General features: G+C 36.5%; 1 protein-coding gene and 1 non-coding gene across 3 annotated transcripts in view; both read right to left on the reverse strand.

The window, feature by feature from the left end:
• The window catches only part of ZNF800 (zinc finger protein 800), a 53,967-nt gene that overhangs the window by 15,284 nt on the left and 16,763 nt on the right, over positions 1-21,920 (reverse strand). Inside the window, exons 4-6 of one of the 2 annotated variants that reach the window (XM_066262219.1) lie at positions 19,561-19,704; positions 15,275-16,967; positions 12,233-13,994 (exon numbers count right to left, since the gene is read on the reverse strand). In XM_066262219.1, coding sequence (XP_066118316.1) covers position 13,994; positions 15,275-16,967; positions 19,561-19,704 — 1,838 coding nt within the window. In that variant the 3' untranslated portion in view covers positions 12,233-13,993. Of the gene's footprint in view, positions 1-12,232; positions 13,995-15,274; positions 16,968-19,560; positions 19,705-21,920 lie in introns of those variants that run through there. The other variant, XM_066262218.1, reaches the window with a different exon arrangement.
• Positions 5,321-5,396, reverse strand: TRNAS-GGA (transfer RNA serine (anticodon GGA)). The gene has a single exon. It is a non-coding gene; the product is annotated as a tRNA-Ser (tRNA).

Below are 21,920 nucleotides of genomic sequence, written 5' to 3' on the forward strand. Positions count from 1 at the left end.
ACTCCAATTCACTCTCCTCAATGCTATCAGATGTCCCTGCTTACAAGTCTTCAACAGCTACCCCTAATCTTCAAAATATAATTCAAACTACTACTTGGTACCTAACATCTCTGTTGATTTGGCCAGTGCCTTGTCTCATGTTCCTTCCCTTGGCCTGTATGTAGTCTCGTGTCTTTGTACCTACCTGCAAAGCTTTTCTGCCCAGTCAACTCAAAACTCAAGAATGAATTTAAGAATTACAAAAAGCCTTCCCTGACCCCTCATGTCAGGGAAGGAAGGCTTTTCATAATTAATATTCCACTACTGTACATCCTATAATGTGTTCTGCTTCCATGGTACTTGAGAGGAGGAACTATGTTTCTTATCTTTGTAACACTAGCACCTAATTCTGTCTTGCATAAACTAGAAGCTCAACATGTCTACTGAATGGATGAAATAAGTCAACCTAAGTCAGGGAAATCTGAAGAACACTCATCAAATTCTTAGACTTTTGACACGTGAGCAAGCTCCATGGGGAATAAAAGTTTAATTTGCTGACTATCACTAATCTGTCTGTAAATATCTTTAAAAATTTATTGCTTCTTCAATAAGTTTGTTACAATGAAATCTTCAATCTCTAAGAGGCAAATAAATACCTTGTTTCAAACACAACTTGTCCTACAAGTAATAAACACTTTAATTAGCAAATAGTACAAAGGCCTGCATCACTCAAGAAACAAGAAAGGAATCTGGGTTAACATAGCCTAGCACATACCTGTTTGGCTGCATGCCTAGGGCACCACCTAGGCATCAATGTAATAGGAAAACAAACCTAGCTGCCACCACCAAAGGCCCCCAAATCAACAATAGTTACATCAGCATTAGTATGAGCGTGGGGTAATATATATAATTGTTGACTCCTGTCCTCAGGGAATAAATGCAAAAGGCAGAGGGGAAATCCCATTGCTATTTCAGGAAGGCTACCATGGACTCAAAATGTAGAAAGATTCCAGGATCCGATAACTTCTCTGCCTTTGCTATCTTCTGCTTGCCTATAATGAATATTTATCTACCATCCATTGACTCATTCAACAAATGTTTTTTAAGCATTACTATATCCCAAGCATTGCAGTAGGCACAGGGTCTACATAACTCTCTCTTGTCTCCCCCCCACCACCGTCTCTTACATAAAGCTTTCCAGTGGGAAGACAGACATTAAACAAAACAAGGCACAGAGGCCCTGGCCGGTTGGCTCAATGGTAGAGCGTCGGCCTGGCGTGTGGGGGACCAGGGTTCGATTCCCGGCCAGGGCACATAGGAGAAGTGCCCATTTGCTTCTCCACCCCCCCCTCCTTCCTCTCTGTCTCTCTCTTCCCTTCCCGCAGCCAAGGCTCCACTGGAGCAAAAATGGCCCGGGCGCTGGGGATGGCTCCTTGGCCTCTGCCCCAGGCGCTAGAGTGGCTCTGGTCACGGCAGAGTGACGCCCCGGAGGGGCAGAGCATCGCCCCCTGGTGGGCATAGCGTCGCCCCTGGTGGGCGTGCCAGGTGGATCCTGGTCGGGCGCATGCGGGAGTCTGTCTTGACTGTCTCTCCCCGTTTCCAGCTTCAGAAAAATACAAAAAAAACCCAAAAAAACAAGGCACAGATATGAGCATAATTACAAACTATATTGGATGACAATGAAGAAACATGCAACAGAACTTCAAGGGAGACATACTTTAGATTGTCTTTATTTAGAAGTGGCATTTATACTGAGACCTGAGAATGAGTTAGTCAAGTGATGGACCAAAGCAATGATCATACAGCAACAACAGATCTGTGTTTTCGGAAGATAGTTCTGACAGCAGTTTGGAAGACAGATTAAAAGCAGGTCAGTTAAGAGACAATTGCAGTAGTGTAGGAAAGAGATAAGAATTCAAACTAAACTACTAAAGGTGGAGATGACAAGAAGGAGACAAATGTGAAAAATATTCAAAGGCAGATGGACGAGCACTGACCACTGATTATGTAAAAGAGTGTAAGAGAGAGAAAGAAGTCAATACAGAACATATTTCCTAAGATTCTAATTAGCCTAGGTCCGTGGGAAGGTAGAAGAGTGAATAATTGAGACAGGGGACACATAAAGGACAAGCACATTTAAACAGAAGGTAAGTTTGGTTTACTGAGTTTCTTTTGCATTTAAGATACTGGAGAAATATCCAAGGGAGATGTCTGACATGCAACTTTGAAAACAAAGCAGCTAAAAATAAAATTTTAAAGTGGTCTTATAATCAGAAAAATAGGCAGACTAGAAAATAGGTCTGGGGTATCTTCACAGATGTGGTAAGTAATGTTCTGGGAATGGATGGACCACCAAGAGAGTATAAAATAAGGAAAGGGACTAAGAAAAGTTTGATCTGTACTTAAAAACCTAGGAATAAAATAAAAACCAGTGGCAAGGGGAAGAATCAGAGTTCACCACATTCCAGGTATGATGCTAGATACGAGGTATGTAAGCAGCAGGCAGGAGCTCTATCCTTAAGATGTTTATAACCTAGGGGAGGAACACAATAGATCATTTCAATAGTTATTGATGGGGCACTATACATACATAGACACACACAAGGGGAAACCCAGCCAAACCCAGGAGTTCAAGCAATACACATGGAGGAGATAGTGTCTCGTATAAGGTTTTAAGACTGGGTAAAATCATGCAAAGAAAGTCGATAAGGGAAAACTAGATAAAATCAAAATAATATTTCCATACTTTTGGAATGCTGAACAGGAAAATGTGTAAAAAAAAAGAAAAGAAAAACCCTGGAAGACACCAAGAGGCTAAAGGAATTGAAACAGAAAATAACAGAGTTACTCTTAGAAGAAAATAATAGACCCAGAATATGGGAAATGTAGACATGGGGTTTTTGATAGAAAATTGACAGGTTTGGGGGAGAAGTGTTACAGAAGAGACTAAACAGAGAAAGCTGCCAAGCTGAATGAGGATTTTGGAGGAGAGATGAAACTTATATGAAGTTTGCTTAATTTTATGTAATAGTATCTTTTGACCTCCACAGAAGATTTCTGTAACTAGTAAAGATTCATTATTTTCCAAAGAATTTTGAGTTTGTCTGGGGGTTTTTTTGGATATAATACCATGTTGAGACTGGCCCAAAGTGACCCAGTTATAAATGACTATGAGCATCTGGGAAAGGCAAATTTGTAAGCATTAATGGTTGTGGAGAGGTCAAGTATGATGAAAAGCAAGATGCCATCAGATTGAGCATTTATGTGGTCAGCAATGCCCTTCCAACAAACTTTCAATAGAAATGTATGGGTAGAAAGCAATTGCAGACAGTTCTCAAATGAATAATGTAGACATGGTTCTATATTGTTCATTCATTCAACAAATACTTAGTGAGTGCCTACTGTGTGCTGGGAACTATCCTAGGCCCTTGAATCAACAGTGAGCAAGACAAAGCTCTCCTAAGAGCTGACTCTAATGGAAGAGGGAAGACAAGGAAATAGACAACGACAGTTATAGGGAACGGAATGCTAAAGCAGAGTAGCAGAGAGCACACACAAGTCTGACTGTAAAGGAAAAGGGAATTGACAGCAGTAACCAGACTGAGGGTAGTGTGGAGGGGAAGTTTATTTTTTTACTAAAAGGAATTTGAGCATGTTTGTAGGCTAGGGAGGAAAAGCTTGTAGAAAGAGAGACAGAAGATGGGAAGGAGGAAAGAGAGGAGAACAGTTGGAGGAAGGTGCAGAGAAGGTGACTCGCAAGGGTAGACATACTGGACTTGAAAAAGAAGAACATTCCTTCCTCCAAAGATTCAAAGAAGGTACAGAAGACAAAAAATAACTGAGATGGGAAAGAGGAGCATAAAAAAATATCCTCTACCCTTTGCTACAGCTTATTCAAGGTCACCTCTCATAAAGCAAAAGCATGGCTAGAGGCTCTGAGGACAGTGTAAAAGTTTTCAAGTTTGCAATGTGAGAATTAGATAAATGAAATCACTAAGCAATTCCAATTTAAGATTACACAAATGACAGAAGAGGCAATCAACAATTGTATGTTTCCTTTGTTTAAGTCTGGAAGTAGAATTTTAAGTAAAATGTGACCTACATTTCATACAGTAGGCAGAAACTAAACAAAGCTAAATCTCAGTATCATGCATACAGCACTCCCATGAGTTTGACTCTGTCACCATTACTTGGTGGTAATGCAGAAACAAGGAGGCTCATACAAAGGCAGGTAGCAGAAGCCATCAGTAGCAGAAATGAAGAGGCGTTTGGAGGAAAAGAAGTCATATATATTAGACAATGAGGTACTGAGAAAGGAGCTTAAAAGCAAAAATGTTTTGTTGACTAATGATAAGCCCGAAGACAACTGATGTTAATGTCCCTGCCTTCTTTCTTTCCTTCCTTCAACATGCTCTAGTCAGGTTCACTGTGAGGCACTGGTGATACAATCAGAAGACATAATTCTTGCTTGTAACCCCAGAATATGTTCATGTACCTGTAGTTTAATGTTTACCAAAAAAATTAAAAATGATCTGAGTTTTGTTATACAAAACTAGACACTGTTCTGTAAGACATTAATCACAAAGGAGCAAAACTATATCAAAAAAAGTTCAACAAATCCTTCAACAATTAGCAAAAGTGCTGCAAAAAATGGCAGTATATTAAAGACCCATAAAGTAGTATGTTTGAACTTAATACTGTTGTATATCTTGGCTTTATCACAGATGTTACATCTGACTTTTCATTAAACGGATGGATAAATGCCAACAAAAAGGCAACGAACATCAAATGGCAAAGCAAGATAACCAGAAACCAAGTGCTAGAAAGTACTTCAGCAAATTGACAATTTTAGTGATCACTACAACAGTAATATACATTTATTAAGCTCTCACTTGAGCCAGGCATTGTGATAAGTATATTCTATATAAAATAGCATTAAACTTTTATAAATTCCTATTTTACAGACAAGAAAAGTAAAGCTTAGATAAATTACGTTTCCTGCTCAAACTACACAGCTATTAAGTAAAGGACACAGAACTTGAACTTGGGTCTAGATTCTTTTTTTTTTTTTTTTGTATTTTTCTGAAGTTGGAAACGGGAAGGCAGTCAGACTCCCGCATGTGCCCAACCGGGATCCACCCAGCATGCCCCCCAGGGGGCGATGCTCTGCCCATCTGGGGCATTGCTCTGTTGCAACCAGAGCCATTCTAACGCCTGAGGCCATCCTCAGCGCCCGGACCAACTTTGCTCCAATGGAGCCTTGGCTGTGGGAGGGGAAGAGAGAGACAAGAGAGGAAGGAGAGGGGGAGGGGTGGAGAAGCAGATGGGTGCTTCTCCTGTGTGCCCTGGCCGGGAATTGAACCCGGGACTCCTGCACTCCAGGCCGACGCTCTACCACTGAGCCAACCGGCCAGGGCCTGGGTCTTGTTTCTTAAAAAGCCACACTTTAATCACTATATGATTGTTTCCACAAAAGAATGGCATTTGCCAGGCTCATGATGGACACTCAACAGTGTCTGTTGTGGAAGAAATGAACAAGAGGACATCAAGTAACTATTGCAAAGTGAGCCTAAATCTGGAAAATACAAGTAGAAAAGCAGAAGCAATATTTTAAGTATTCACTAACTCACCAACTCAAATTCTGCAGCGCAACTGTGTGTATCTGGGAAATGGCAGCAACTGACAGAATGGCCTAATACGCTGTTACAGAAAATACAATGGCTCTTTCTGAGTGAAAACTTCAGGCTGTCCACAAATCTGCAAGCCAACGGTGGTAACAGCATTCAGGCGGTTCAACAAAAGGAACTGCAGATGCTGGTCACAAAACACTTTCCCATGTTTTCTCAGCACAGAAAGGACTGTGGTGATACACTGACGTAACAGTCAAGCCCTTTAATGCTATCACTGTTAAAATGGAAAAAGTCATGTGTACCAGAAAGATTATGACATTCTAGGACTATCCAGATCCCTTTTATAAAAGATTCCCATTGAAAGATCCCTTTTATTGGGTCCAGGGCCCATATTCCACTTACTCTGCCACCATGATCACAAATGACAGGACCAACAGAGAGCACTTGTCCCAAAAGCAGCCAATCAGTGAAGAATAGCCTATGGCCAGCAATCTAGGAAGAGGCTTGGCATGGGAGATTTGCCCAACTTAACTGAACCAATCACACTTTCTCTTTCAGGAGTGTGACTTTACGCTATCTGGGAAGGAAAAGCAGCAGAGGGACACAGAGAAGGTAAGGAGCAGAAGAAATGAGGCAGTAATAACTACATTTACAAGACAGAATGAGGTAATTCACTTAAAGGAAAGTAAAAGCAGTCTGAAAAAGGTGAATAGCAGTAGAGAAGCAATACTTTCAGTAAGAGGGCAACACCCAATCACTAGAATTGCATTTTTTCCAGTTTCTATGACGCCCAGTGGAAATCTACATGATGAAGCCAGTTTGTACAATTACTCCTAGATTCCCATAAGGCCTGACCCCTTGTATCTCCCGTCTTTCCCCACATAAAGCCATCTAATAAACCTCTCCTTACTAACTACAGACCAAGTAAAACTCTGTGCTTGCAACAACAAAAAATAAAGCAGCAGCCCTGGCTGGTTAGCTCAGTAGTAGAGCATCAGCCTGGCATGTGGATGTCCTGGGGCCAATTCCCAGTCAAGGTATACAGGAGAAGTGACCATCTGCTTCCCCACTTTCCCCCTTTCCCTTCTCTCTCTCTCTGTCTCTTCTCCTGCAGCCACGGTTCAGTTGGAACAAGTTGGCCCCGGGCACTGAGGGTGGCTCCATGGCCTCACTTCAGGTGCTAAAATAGCTTAGTTGCTGAGCAATGGAGCAACGGCTTTAGATGGGCAGAGCATTGCCCCACAGGGGGCTTGCCAGGTGGAACCCAGTTGGGGTGCATGCAGGAGTCTATCTCTCTGCCTCCCACTCTCACTTAAGGAAAAATTTTAAACAGTAGCAGCAGTATAAGCCAGTATTGTACATGTGGGCGCACATGTACTCACACACCTGCAATTAGACAATATTGGCAGATTGGGTGGTGGCTGGTAATCCAAGCACTGTGGGTTTTACTTCCACCTTGTAGCATCTGTGATTGAAAGTTACTATGCTACTTAGCTCTTGTTAACTGCTTTAGAAAGAAGGAACTTCAAAGAGGTATCTTACTTACACCTTAAAATAATTCACATAATTACAATTGCACACTCAGAGATTAAAGAGGCCCAGGGCCATTACAGGAAAGAAGACCATCTCCTTTAAGTTTCTTCCCCTTGTGTGTGTAAATCTGTGTCCAAATTTCACAGCAAAAAGTGATTTTGTTCTCTTATAATCATAAGAAACAACAGTGGACTAGTCAAGACGGGTAGGCAAAAAAAAAGGGGGGGGCAAATTGGAAAATTATAAAAATGTTTTGAGGACAGCTTAACTTCAAGATATAAATATTAAAAATTATTTATAAATTTCATAAAGTGTGTTCTTATCTATCCTTATGGCAGCCCACTAGGCTATCTTATCTCCGCAAATGCCCAGTGTGGTGGATTCCAAGAAACACAATAAATATCTCCTCACCAAAGCCATGAAAATGACACAACCACTCTCCTACTGAACTTTATATAAAAAACCCAAACAAAATGCATCTCAAAAATTCAAAGAAACTACATAAAAATCCTTTCCCTGAGTTAATTTTTTCCATATAATTCAGTCAACTGAGCAATGTCCCTAGTGCTTCACTATTTCTAATTAGAAGAAAGTATTCATTGCTTTTTCTTCCCAACCAAAATAAAAGCCACCCATCACAACTAGCAGGTATTTTGGGGTTCAGGTCTACCAAAGTACTCAAAACAGTCTCAGCATTTTTAAAAAATATTTAACCCAACTTAGTTTGACTATAGCCACTGTTTCACTTCTCAGAGCTAATTTATTTTCAGGATAATTCCACAAATAGAAGGGATTAAATGCCAATATGCAAAACCAGAGTAGTAGTAAGAGTTCTATGTACTAAAGGTTCATTTTGGTGTAATAATGTCTTCCTCTCAACATCATTACACTTTTTTGGGGGGTGGGGGGACTCCTTAGTTGTTCATTGATTGCTTTCTCATATGTGCCTTGACCACGGGCCTTCAGCAGACTGAGTGACCCCTTGCTCTCAAGCCAACAACCTTGGGTCCAAGCTGGTGAGCCTTTTTTTTTTTTTTTTTTGCTCAAGCTAAATGAGCCCAAGCTTAAGCTGGCGACCTTGGGGTCTCGAACCTGGGTCCTTCCACATCCCAGTCCGATGCTCTATCTATTGCGACACCGCCTGGTCAGCAACATCATTACACTTTTATATTGAAAGTATTATCAAATTATATAGAGCAGGACACCCAAATACATTACAAGTTGTTATTGCTCAAGCATTCAAATTGGAAATTTTATATTTTGGTTTGGCTATTTTTTTCAACCACACCATTCTATTACTTAAACATTACAATATTCTGTGTGCCAGAAATATGCTCCAGACACCTGATGTAATTATTTGAGTATCAGAATTGTTAGGAAGCCACACAACCCAGGTGTTCAAACCCCAGCACTTGATCTAAAGTTCAGGATATGAAGGTTCATCCAAACCTACAGACAAGGTTCTCTGGTGTTGCAAATTATACCAGTCCCTAAACACTAGAATTTCTAAAATCATCATCTTCAGCTCAACAACGGTCAGGTGTGTGAGTAAACCCTCTCAGCAGATAATTTAACAGTACTTGGGCCTCAGCTGAAATTTGGAGTACTGCCACTAATGACTACCACTGGCAAGACTGTTGAAAAGTGCTGTTTCCTCTTATCTCTTCATTACACACTCATCAAAGAAACTCCTGACAGCCTAAATCGCGATCTCCCGAGGAATCCATTCTTTCCATAATGGAATGCTTCCTTCCAAACAGTACTGCATGTTTGTTTAGAAATATTTTATCTAGTTAATTAATATTTACTTCATGTCAATATTTTATATGACCAAAAATAAAATATTTATATGACAGGATACATCACTAATGAGAATTTTAAGACAGATAAGTTATTCTAAGGAGTAACCTTAAAAACAAAAGCTTAACTTTCAATGAATATACTCACAACTAACGAATATCTTGCAAGATAAATGAAAACCTTACAGGAAGAATGATAGGCTAATAATATCTGATCAGAAGAGAACTGATAGAAAATTATATAGCTGGTGTATCTTCATTGTCCCAATTAAATGCAAAAGAAGCTGTTAAAATGACATGTAGAAATAGTTTTCTCTTCTAATGTACACATTTTTTTTCTAAACTTGAGATAATTTAAAAATTACAGGTTTTGAGGTAAGTAGGGCACAAAATGTTTGAGTAACTTGCACAATGTCACACGGAAAATATATAATTTGTGGGTCCAAAACCTTCACCAACTCATAAGGCTCCAAAGCATTATACTAAGTCACCAATAAGGTAATGTAGTGAATGTGCTTTATTATGGTAAAATGTGCAAATGTCAGGAGTAATGGTCAAGGGCTCATACTCTGGAGACAGACCTGGTGTCAAGTCTCAGTTCTGTAATACACTACTTATGTGAACTTAAGTGAATCACTGAACTTCTCTAAGTTTTCATTTTCTGTTTTATGAAGTGGGGGAAATTAAGTAGCAGTTCTTCACAGGGGTGTTGTAAATGAGGGGCACTGTGCATGTGAAGGATTAGCAGAGTGCTTGGTATACAGTGAGTGCTCCATAAATGTTCATTATTATTAGCTAATTCTAAGAATGCTCTTCAGTATCATAACCTCTCATTTTCATACTGGTGGCATTTTCTAAAATATTAAATCTATCAATATTGAGATAATAAAAGTTTATAAAATTAAGATCCAAAGTCTCAAAGTATATGACAGCACAGTTTTGAGATGGAAAAGGCTACTACTTACTGTGGTATCATTATCAAACATTTATTTCGTGCCTGGGTGTGCATCAAAATGGGCTAGGCACTAAACAAAATTATCAAGACATAGTCTCTGACTTCAAAAATACACAATCAAGCAAATTAATTTTGCTGAATGAACACAAACAGCAAAACCTCCAACTCTGGGCTTTTCCAAACCAGATGCACCTATGTTCCCCTCGGTCTCTGGTGCAGTAGTGATGAATATATGCAGAGGAAGAAGCTTAAAAATAAATTATAAACCTGACAAATAAATGTAAAATATTAAGATTCAGGAAGAGTTGAGCTAACTTCTCACCCTCATACCATCCCCAAAAAAAGTCTTGGCTAACTTGGCACTAATGATCTCTGTTAACCAGAAAATAGAGAAGATAAGCTTAGAACACAGGTCACAGGAAAAGGCTGCAGAAACAAATGATAAGAGAGGAAAAATAAATTTGGAAAGTTAAAAAAGCCAAAATAATTGTGAGTTTAAGTGAAACATGTTCCATTCTGTGTGCTATCATATGCAGGGTGACTTAGAAACCAAACCACTAACAGCAGTTCTTAGATTGCTGAGCCTTATTCCTTTTCAATCCTGAGGCTTCCATTAGCTCCTGAAGTCAGAGAAGAAGAATAGCATAGAGTACAGAAGCATTTTTGTGCATATTTGCTCTTAACTGAGCAAACAGCACAGCCGACATCATGCTGCACATATCATAGACCTTGGTTTCAGATCAACTGTGAGAACCATGGCTAAGTCATAATCCTGGCAATCTATGGATTCCATTTGAAAAGTAACTCCTAACTAAGAATCTGGAATAGTTCTACAGGTCACTGCAAGAAACCTAGAAACCTCATTTCCAAAGTTTTAGAAGCATTTCTATCTGATTTTCAGTGGTCATGGTAGTCAAAGAGATATTCTGCAACTTCCCAACAGAAAATGATATCCACTATGCCTCTCTATCTCCATACTTAGTTGTCATAACACCAACTGGGAAACTTCTCTTTATATACCCCCAGCATCAAGCCATGGCAAAGCAATAAAACTCCCTGGCACTGCATCCACAGGCTCTTTAAAGCAAGCTGAGAACAGCCAATTGACCATAAAATATAACACATTTCTAAAAAAATATTAAGGTACTTTTAAATAATACAAGCAATCTGTGTCAACAGAAAACTAAACTCATATATACAAAATCAGGCTAAAACTTAAATAAGGGTAATTTATAAATTATTCAAGAATATGTATGAATATTCTTTAAGATTTTCTTCTTGAAATAGGGAAGAGAAAAAAAAATGACATGAACCAATGGTTATTGTGCACTCAAGGTACATGCGCATGTCCTAATGAATATCATCCCAGTGTCAGCCATACCTCATCCAGCTCCCACTTGCACTTCCAAGATTTAAGAAGTTGAGGTGCAAGTCAGATCTTTTATTGTTTCTATTCTTCTAACACACTTAGGAGTGGAAGGAAGAAAGATGAGTTGAATTCTCTAGAAAAACTCTTAACTGAGCAAATAGCAGCAAAGGTGGATATTATCTGTAGCCAGAAATATATAGGTCTTGATACAAGCAGTTTCTGATGATGGTGCTTTTACCTCCGTAGCTACATCAATAACAAAAGCACTATAAATATGTGTTTACATAGCCTACATGCAAAAAAGCTTCCAGCAAAAATTTCCTAGGCCTCTTCTCAAGAGCATCAAGCCTAAGCCTCTGAGAAGACAAAGCTCAAGAATCAAAATAAAACCAAAATGTAAGACAGAAGACCAGAAAGGAATAGGAAGAACAACGAATTTCTAATCCCTCTTACTAGTTCATGCTACCTTTCTAAACCAGTCCGCTTTAGCCTCTAACTTCTATGTCTGCTGTGATCTGTTAGTTTAACTATTATGATAAAATATTCCAAATCTCTCTAGGCCTTTCTAATGTAAACCAGTCCTGACATAGAGCTATTTTTTTATCAATGACCCACACAATATTTTTGACAGACCTTGAACCCTCAATTCTTCTTTCTAAACTCCTGCTCATGGCCCCAGAGTTATAACAGAGAATACATGGGGAAGCAGGTGAGTCAAGTAAGGAAATTCTAGCAACTGGGCTCCCCTCAACCAACTGCAGGCTGTTTCTCATTCATCCACACAGTATTTAACAAGCAAAGCAGAGAAGAAGAGGCTGACATACAAATGAAAGGCTGTAGCAAGAGCTACCCCAAGCTTTCTAAGAATCCTCTTATCTTTCCACTGGTCATGGATACTTAGGTCTGGAAAATATATATCTTTGGAATACGTCTCGTGTGTGGGAATGCATAAAAGATAACACCTTGCAAAAGTCAAACATACAGGTTTAATAATGTGCAGCTAATGAAGATGGTTTATAAATGAAATACCACCTACACATTTAGTTTCCTAAGTATATTACACTATTAATCATTAAAGTTAGACCTATAAGTACAAGTTTTCCATATGTGGAAAAGTAAATCTGTTTTTAAATTAAAGAGAAAATATAACTCTAATTCTTAAAAATAAAACTATAGATATAATTCAAGTGTAGCTGCTCATAGTCACTGAATAAATTTAAATTTAATAATAAAACATTTAAGTTTCAACCAATGCACCTTTGCTGAAGCACATTTAGCTGAAATAACTCCAAGTCTGGTTTATTTCCATCACATATAGTACATTTTTCCAACAAGAGCATGTACATTCAATATAGAACATTTCCAGCAACAGTTACAGTCTTTCTAGTTTCCTTTCACAGTATATTTTAGTGCAAAGCACTGGGAAGGGTAAATGTTTTTCTGTGTATGACCTTGTGGATCTTCATCATTTTAAAATTTTATACAAAAAAGTATATAGATGGACAGGATCCCTCCTAAGTACAGGTGTGAACTTATATAAAAACATGGTATATTCTCTGCTGTACCTTTTAAAATTATAATTTGACAAAAATGACTAAAAAATAAAGTTCCTAAAAAGTACAAAATATTGATACACAAAACCTGTCCAAAATTTCATAAAGATAGGTGTACTTCTGTTTTCCTAAAATCTTGATTAGAAAAATGAACAAGAATTCATTATTTTCCAAATTTTATAGTAGGAATCAAATATTATCTAAAGTGGTCATTTAAGATTTTACTTGGGAGGGAAAAAAAATCAGGGTTAACAACCCAATTGCCTTTTTTTTAAAGCAATATTTAAAGAAATAAACCAATAGCATAAGAAGTGGTTGTGCATGGATTGTCGGCATCCATAAAATATCAGTACGCTAGTTACTACCTTCATATTAACATTAGTAAAGGTGTGGTCTAAACAGAAACTGAAAAACTAAGTTGCATCTATCATTAAAGTGCTTTGTATAAAATTTAAAGAAAAACAGGGGAATGTTAAATTTTCAGAAAAACCTCAGATGCTTACAAATGACCAATGTAATGATCCATGGATGACAATGAACTAGAATTCTCCTCTGCTATATATTTTAGCATGAAGCTTTAAACATTTAAGTGCTGACGAACAAGTTAGAAATAAATGAATGTAAAAAATAATTACAAATATTTAGTAGGCTAAATATGTATAATGTGTTAATACTAATTTGCCTTTTGGTCCTAACACACACTCACTAGGAAATCAAATATCTGTACAATCCAGATGAAAATCTTGCCGAATAAACTGGAACAAAACTAAAATCCCTAAAATATAAAGTCTTTGTCAATTAAAAATCACCAGTGGTGATATTTTCTTCCGGTTGTTGATCACTTTAATCAACAAATTGGAAAACAAAATTTGCAACATTTTTGTAGAAACTGTAGATCAAATGCACAAGGTCAAAGGGTTAGCTGGTAAGACTATGATGACAATAAGTAATGTCACAGCTACTTGAAAGTGCTGGAAAGGCAGTGCCTTTGAAACAAGTGGTTAGATGATTATCATTTTAGTGAGAAAACAGCAGTTACAGTCAAATATTTATGATAATGTTTTTCTTTTTTTTTTCTCATAGTACCATTTGAAGATGTTTAGTGGTTCTAACACCAATTTAAAGTCTTTCCACAAAAATGAACTCCAAACCTTTTCGTACATCACTTGAAGTTATCTGAGGAGAAATGGGAATAAATGAACACTTTTGAGTTTACCAATAAAAGCTTGTTTTTAAAATTACACAACAGTAAATGACTTTTAATGGTTTCATCTCATTTTCTATAAAAATAAAAAAATGTGTGATAATCAGACCACAACATTTAACCTACTCAGCACTCAAACTAAGTATACTGCTTTAGAACCTGAATCCAAAACTAATTTAATACTAATTAAATATATTAATTGCCTTAACACAGGACACAGGTACTGAAGGTAAACTTTAAAAATACAGAGAGACTTAAAAAAACAAGTATAGGAATTCCACTCCTTGTTTTATATTGCATTTTAAAAAATCTCTATTTGTTCCAAAACCTTCTTAAAAGTACATATTTTTTCTTTCTTCCCAATAGGGATTTTAGTTTTCTTGCAACACACAAACACACCGAAAAAAAATATATGTATATATGTATGTGTGTGTATATATATGTTTACATATATATATATACACACACACACATATACATATCCCTATTTAATAATATTAACTACTTTGAAATGGTCACCAAAAAGTTTATTTTTTAAAAAGGGGGGAAATGAGAGAATTTGGGACTTAAATAATCACTTTTTTCATAGCTCAAACTAAAAATTCATAACTGACACTCCAAAGAAGAAAAAAAATTCCAAACTTTTATCAAGTTTCCTCCTTCACCTAGAAGCGCTATGTTAAATGTAAATAACAAATGCTAATGCATTCTAAATTCAATTTGGGGGTTTTGTTTTTCTGAGTGCAGCACTTTATTTAGCCGTCACAGATAATTTTTACAATAATTACAGTGCCTCAAAAGACTTTTTTCCTATAATTATTACCTTCACAAACAAATTCATTCTAACATATTTAACTTTCCTACAATGTATTAATTAGTAGACTAAGTCACTGAATCAAATTAAACCTGTGCAAAGTTAGTTAAACAGAAAACTTCTATTGTAAACATAAGCCAGTATAAATGTATATTTTACAACACAGGGAGGAAAGTACTGACCCTGTACCATCTTCCTATAACTATATTGCATTGTTCTGTGGAAGATAAGTTCTGAAGTTAACTTTTGTTCCCAAGCCACTGGAACAAAGGTCACTGAAGAGGAAATGCAATGTGCGCATTACTCTTGCAGTTCCCATTGCCATAAGATATATGGAAGCAAACATGGGTTAAAATGGAACCAGCTATAAATTATGGTCAAATGATTTTTTTAGTTCGATGGGGGAAAAAAAGCAAAACTCTGTTAACTGTTCCTCACCAGACAAGAGCCTTAGATCTTGTACTTCGGCCTTTGGTTTTGTTTCCTTCAGGTGAATTGGAAGCATTTGCCTTATGAGTTTTCTTATGATGTTCAAGATAAGTCTTTTTGGCAAATGCCTTTCCACATTTATTGCATCTGTGAAGAGAAAAGTTTTTTGTGACTTTTACTTCAATACCAACGTCAGCTACTTCATACTTTTTACTAGGAGAGTTAGAAGTGCCATCATGTTTTGAATCGCTATTTTTTGCTTCGTCCCTCGAAGGGCCTCTTTTTGCCACTTTATTTAGAACAAAATCAATAGGCTTTTTTATAGCTCTGATCTCCAAACTGGCTGTTATTTTCCCAAGATAGCGGGATGACTTTTTATGGACCACAGTTATATGTCGTATCACATCACGCTTCCGACGAGTTTCATAAGTGCAAAGAGGACACTTGTAGAATTTAACATAAATGTTATTCCCATCTGTGTGCAACTCAATGTGTTTAGTCAAGTTCTGTTTGGAAGTAAACTGACGTTTACAAAGTTTACAGTAAAGTTGCTTAAAGTCAAAGCCAGCTGAAAGTTTTGGTTTCCTGGTTTTTTGCTGGCCACCTGCAGCAGACGGACTGGTTGATTTAGGGCTTTCGGAGTCCTGTTTAACTTTATTTTTCTGTGCTGCCGGTGTGTTCTTTTTTTCATTTGAATGATTTGTTCCCTTTAATTCATTCTGTGGAGAATGGGTAATGGAAGGGGGTGAAGATTCTACAGAATCTGCTGGTTCAACTTTAACTTTTATTTCTGAACTGCTGGCAGTATTATTAGGGCCTTTCTCTCTTTTAGAGTTTGTCCCAGAAAGAGTTATCTTGTGGACAATTTGCATATGTCTTTTAAGCATTATTTGTGAACTATATTTCCTCTTGCAAAGGAGGCATTTGCATGCAGTTAAATTGTATTCAGCCTTTGAAGACGACTTTTGTTTTCGAGTCTTAAAAGATTTTTTAGGAGAAACAGAATCCAGGAACAAAGGTTGCCCAGGCTTTGTTGCTATATCAGGAGTAATTGAATCCCTCCTTAGTCCTCTATGAACTTCATCAAAATGTCTCCTTACATTCGCTTTTGTAGCAAATGATTTACAACATACTGGACAATTCCTACTTAATGGAACTAGAACATTCTTACTGCGCCCTTTAGAGGATTGGTTTGGATTCTTTCGTGTTTCAATGTACTTTTTTAGTTCTTCCATCTTTTTCTTGTGTACTTTTCGAATGTGACGACGAACACCTCGCCTGGAATTAAACTCTTTTCTACAAAGACAACATATCAACTGGTGACCAAAATCAGAACTGTCAGAAGTTTCCACGTCAGCCTGTGATTCCTGAGGTTGTTCATCAGTTGTAGGTGCAACTTCATCTGCAACAATCTCAACAGGAGGGGGCTCTACAGCTTCCACCTCTGTATCTGTGACTGGTGCTGTTTTAGAGGGTTCAGTGCTGCTTTCCTGTACTTGAACTTCGGTTTGTTCTGGAGTACCACTGGACTCTGTGACTTCAGTAGGATTATCAGTCCTTGAAATATACTGAAACACCGCATTCTGATTTGTTTCTATGGGTTCTAGCTTAATAATATATTCTCGCTTGTCCACACTTGGATATATGGCTTCTAGGAGATCATTTATGGCTTGGCTTTGTTTATCATTTACATCAGGAAGGTCTGTTAAGGAAAAAACAACATTTTAATCTGAAATAATTAGCCTACAACAGTCCACTAATATTTTTAAATGTATTTTAACAGTCTACCTTAAAATTTATTATATTTCTAGTTCATGTTTATTTTTATAACAGCATTACCTCATGATCACGGTATCTCCCCTACCAGGTAAGTATATAACAGCATTATCTCTTTTCAGTAGTTTATGAAGATAAGAACTAGTATTCATTAAAATTTGCTTTAATTTAGAACCTCAACATAGTACACAATGTTAAGGAATAAATGCAACTAAAGAGCTCCTTCCAATTCTAAGTGCCCTAGATATAAAATACACAAGCACATGACTGTCCCAAACAATAAAATAATATTTCACATCTTTAGTCTAAAATTTTTAGGCAACCAAAAGCAAATCAAAGTTCTCATAACCTGACATGAATAAAACATCATGAAGAATGTTACTACATATAGACTTTTTTTCAGAAAACATAATAGCATTCCTAGTAACCTTATCCATAATAAATTACCTAGTCTAATTGTAGGATATACTTATGGAAATGAAAAAGAAGTATTTGTAGGAAAATATATAAACGTGAATGATATGTATATGCTAAACTCAGTACTATTGTGTATCTCCTTAACGTGACACAATTCTATTAAAACAAATATTAAAAACTATAGATTTATTCCAAACACAGAACCAGTTGTATTTACCTGTATAAAAATTACACCCCTATAAGCAACTAAATATTCCTATAACAGAGCTGTTTAACACTGGTCATGTTTCCATGTACAACTCTAAATTCTAACTATATATTAATTATTGAATATAGCATCATATTTCCTATTTATTTAGAAATCAAGAAATCACTCATTATAGCTCTCCTTGTCCACTATCCATTTTAAAATGGATAAAGTATCTATAAGAAGAAAAATGCTTTCACAGAAGGATTTCTAGAATGAGTAATACCCAGAAAAGAGCACAATAATCCAGCAAATCCATTTATCTATTTCCCTCTATAAGTCAACTCCATCCTAAAAAATAAGAGTAATTACGAGAAAATTAACTTATTTTCTAGTAGTAGAAAATTAATTAATTGAAAAGTTAGTTTGAAACTAATCTTTATAGACTTCCTTTTCATTTACATCTCAATGATAAAAGTACAGATCTAATAATAGTATCCAAATAGAAAATTTTCATTTCATGTATGTCCTATAACATAGTTTGAGTCAGCTTCATGCTGACATATGAAGTTAGTATTTCATCCCCACCCCAAAAAGGTTAGGATAAAAATGTATAAAATCCACAGTGCAATATAGTATCAAATTGGCAAAATAAGTTCTATATTTTATAAGTTAACAGACTTAAATCCTTGAACAAAAAATTATGAAAGTTAGTATTTATTAAACTATTTTAAGAATATACATGAGTTCTTTAAAGCAAAAAAAATAACACCATTACATATACTGCAACTTAATCATACAGGGGCAATACACTTAATTCAACAAACATTTGGTTCCACAAAGACTCTATCATCCTGACCAGGCAGTGGTGCAGTGGATGGAGCATCGGCCTGGGATGTAGAAGACCCAGGTTCAAAACCCCCAGGTCGCCGGCCTGAGCATGGGATCATACAGCTTGAGTGCGGGCTCACCAGCTTGAGCACCAGATTGCTGGCTTGGGCAAGGGATCACAGACATGATCCCATGGTCACTGGCTTGAGCCCAAAGGTTGCTGACTTGAGCCCAAGGTCGCTGCCTTGAGCAAGGGGTCACTGACTCAGCTGTAGCCCCCTGGTCAAGGCAAATATGGGAGAGCAATCAATGAACTAAGGTGCTGCAACAAAGAACTAATACGTCTTATCTATCTCCCTTCCTGTCTGTCTGTCCCTACCTGTCCCCCACTTGCTAAAAAAAAAAAAAAAAGACTTTATCAGCCTACTATCTACCTTTATCACATAAAGCTACTTCAGGTCACAAGTTAGCCCATGATACAATCTAATTTCTGATCTAAATAAATTTAGAGAACAAGAGAACAAAACTGATCTTCAATCAAGACTCAAAAAAGACTAGAAACAGTAATATATTTTTTTAATGATTGCTACTATTCCCATGAAATCAACTCATTTACTCATTCTTTGTTCAAATCTAAACCTTCTCATTTACTTAAGAGGAACCTAAGTAAATGGTCAGTCTTATCTGATAAGCTGTTAAAGATGTAAAGAAGAAAAATAGCAATATCCCCTTCAAGAATTCATATTTTAACTTACAAAAATCCTGCATATAAATTATGATCCATATGAACATTCAAAAACAATATTCAATATTTTAAATCAGGTAAATAAACATATTCAAATCAAACAAATAAATATATTCATTAATCTTATCTCATATATCTTTAGAAAAATCCAAGTGAAAAGCACAGGCATGAAAGTACATATATCTAAGAAACTGAATAACAACACTGAGTCAAGTATTTAATTTTTTCTCTCTCATTAAGATATCTAAAATAGATATCCATAATTTAACACAAATATATAGTTGTAATATAAGGATATTTAATTACAAAAGCCTAACTAAATACATGAATAAAACTTACTGTCATCCATCTGGAGACTTGGTGGACAGTAGAACTTTTTGTGGGTAATTAAATTTGGTAATCCTCTGAAGAGACTTCGGCATAATTTACATTCAAAAATAGTGTCCACATCTTTTAATAAAATATGTTTAAGTTGTTTAGTTCCTGAGGAGGGAAAATAGAAAACACAAAAAGTAGCTTTAACATATACTTTTAACTGAACAACCACTGTTGAAAATCCAAAAGTGCAGTTTTACTCTTTAAAAACAAAATACACAGGCATTTCCAATTACTACTACAATGTATTATTCACAACTTCGTTATAAACTAAGTCCTAAGCAAAAATCCTTCCATCCTTTGGGTATTAAGACAGCTGATGCTTTTTTTCTAATTAAACAGCCAATAGAGTGTTGGGATATATACCAACAGTGGTCCAATATCTGTTTGATCATCATAATGACCTGGGAATAAAGGTGTATGTGACCCACCCCTAGAGATTCTGACTCTATAGATCTGGACAGGAACAGAAAAAACTAAATGTCCCCATCCCCTCCTATTACTTGCCAAAGTTTTTGCCTGATTTTTACAGCTCACTTCTGCATTAGAAAGTGAACATGAACTTTTGTAACACATTTTCCCTGATTCTGTAAAGCAATTCAAAACTGTCACAGCATTGTCTATGACTTTTCTTTTTTTTCTTCTTTTCTAAGTGAGAGTAGGGGAGACAGAGAGACAGACTCCTACATGTGCCCCAACCAGGATCCACCCAGCAACCCCCATCTGGGGCCATGCTCACAACCGAGCTATTTTTAGCACCTGAGGCGGAGGCTCCACACAGCCATCCTCAGCACCCAGGGCCAATGAACTTGAACCAATTGAGCCATGGCTGTGGCAGAAAGAGAGAGAGAGAAGCGAGAAAGGGAGGGATGGAGAAGCAGATGGTCACTTCTCCTGTGTGCCCTGACTGGGAATTGAACCTGGGACATCCACAAGCTGGGCCAACACTCTATCACTGAGCCAACTATTCTTTTTAAATTCAGCTCAAATTACTTCAGGTCCTGGGCCAACATAGGATTACGGCAATTTAGTGTGACAGTAGATCTTGTTCATAATTTTGAATTTTGCTTAGGCCTCTTGATACCACTGTATATTTACTCAAAACCTTTCTCCCTCAGAAACTTACCTCAATTGTAATTAATTAAATATTGGCATAATTACTAGTATAAAGCCTGTCTTTTCCGCTAAGATTATAACCTACAAAGCAGCCAAGACCAAGTCTGTCTTACTTGTAACTACAAAGTGTTCAGCTCTAGTAGTGCTCAATAACTATTCATTAAAAAATGTCAGTGATCTGGGAACCTAAGCATTGTGACAAAGGATCAAAAGGCAGAGAAAAAAAATAAATGGCAACAAGCATCTGATCTTTAAAATTAAAACATCCATCAAGAATAAAACACAAATGGAAAAAAAAAAAAATGGAAGGTCTTTGTCACTACTTCCTCCAGGTCTTTGCCACAGGTAAACTGACAAAACTGATCTGCAGTAATTTAATTAATGAGCCTTCAGTTTTCTCAAATACAAAATAATAATAATATTGATTTTAATTAAAAATAAAAGTGTCCTGAAAAATACCTTTAAGACTATTTGGGTGTAAAATGTTCTGTTATTCAACAGCATTTGACTATTTAATATTTAAGCTCAGGAACTACTAAAGAGTAAAATCTTACTAATGTAATTAATATTGAAGGGTCCATAAAAGTTAAACATTTCTGATTCAATCTTTTGCAATCTGTCTACATTTAATTTTTGTACTAATCACCACTTTTATTTCACCATCATCCTAAAAACAGACCAACCTTACTGCTAAAAGACTGATTAGCAGGTTACCACAACTTACCAAGTCTTTAGATGACCTTAAAGAGCATAATCTTTGCACTTTCATTTATCCATCTTGTAAAACAAACAAACCAAACCTATCTTAGAGAATTATGAAAGAAGATATATGACCTTAAATCCCCAAAAACCATATATTTAGGTTTCTACTGGAAAAAATATACATAATAAAATAATTTCCACCACTTCCCAAATTCAAATCAATGTTTACTAATATGGTCCACTAGACCTTATTACCACAAAATTAGAAAACATAAATTTAAGAAGATTCAGAATATAGCTTGGGTATTATTCTTTATAAAAAAGCAAATTTACATGCAAACGTACAAACATATATATGAAGTAAATAAAAAAGCATACATACATTAAAAAAATATACACATATTTGCAAAGTTCATTTCACATTACAAAATATACTGCCAATGAACTGCTACTACTTATAGTTTACAAATTCCTAAGTGACTGACAAATTATGAGAGGTGGACAAA

The sequence above is a fragment of the Saccopteryx bilineata genome, chromosome 2 (assembly GCF_036850765.1).
Source record: "Saccopteryx bilineata isolate mSacBil1 chromosome 2, mSacBil1_pri_phased_curated, whole genome shotgun sequence".
In the NCBI taxonomy this organism is placed as follows: Eukaryota; Metazoa; Chordata; class Mammalia; order Chiroptera; family Emballonuridae; genus Saccopteryx; species Saccopteryx bilineata.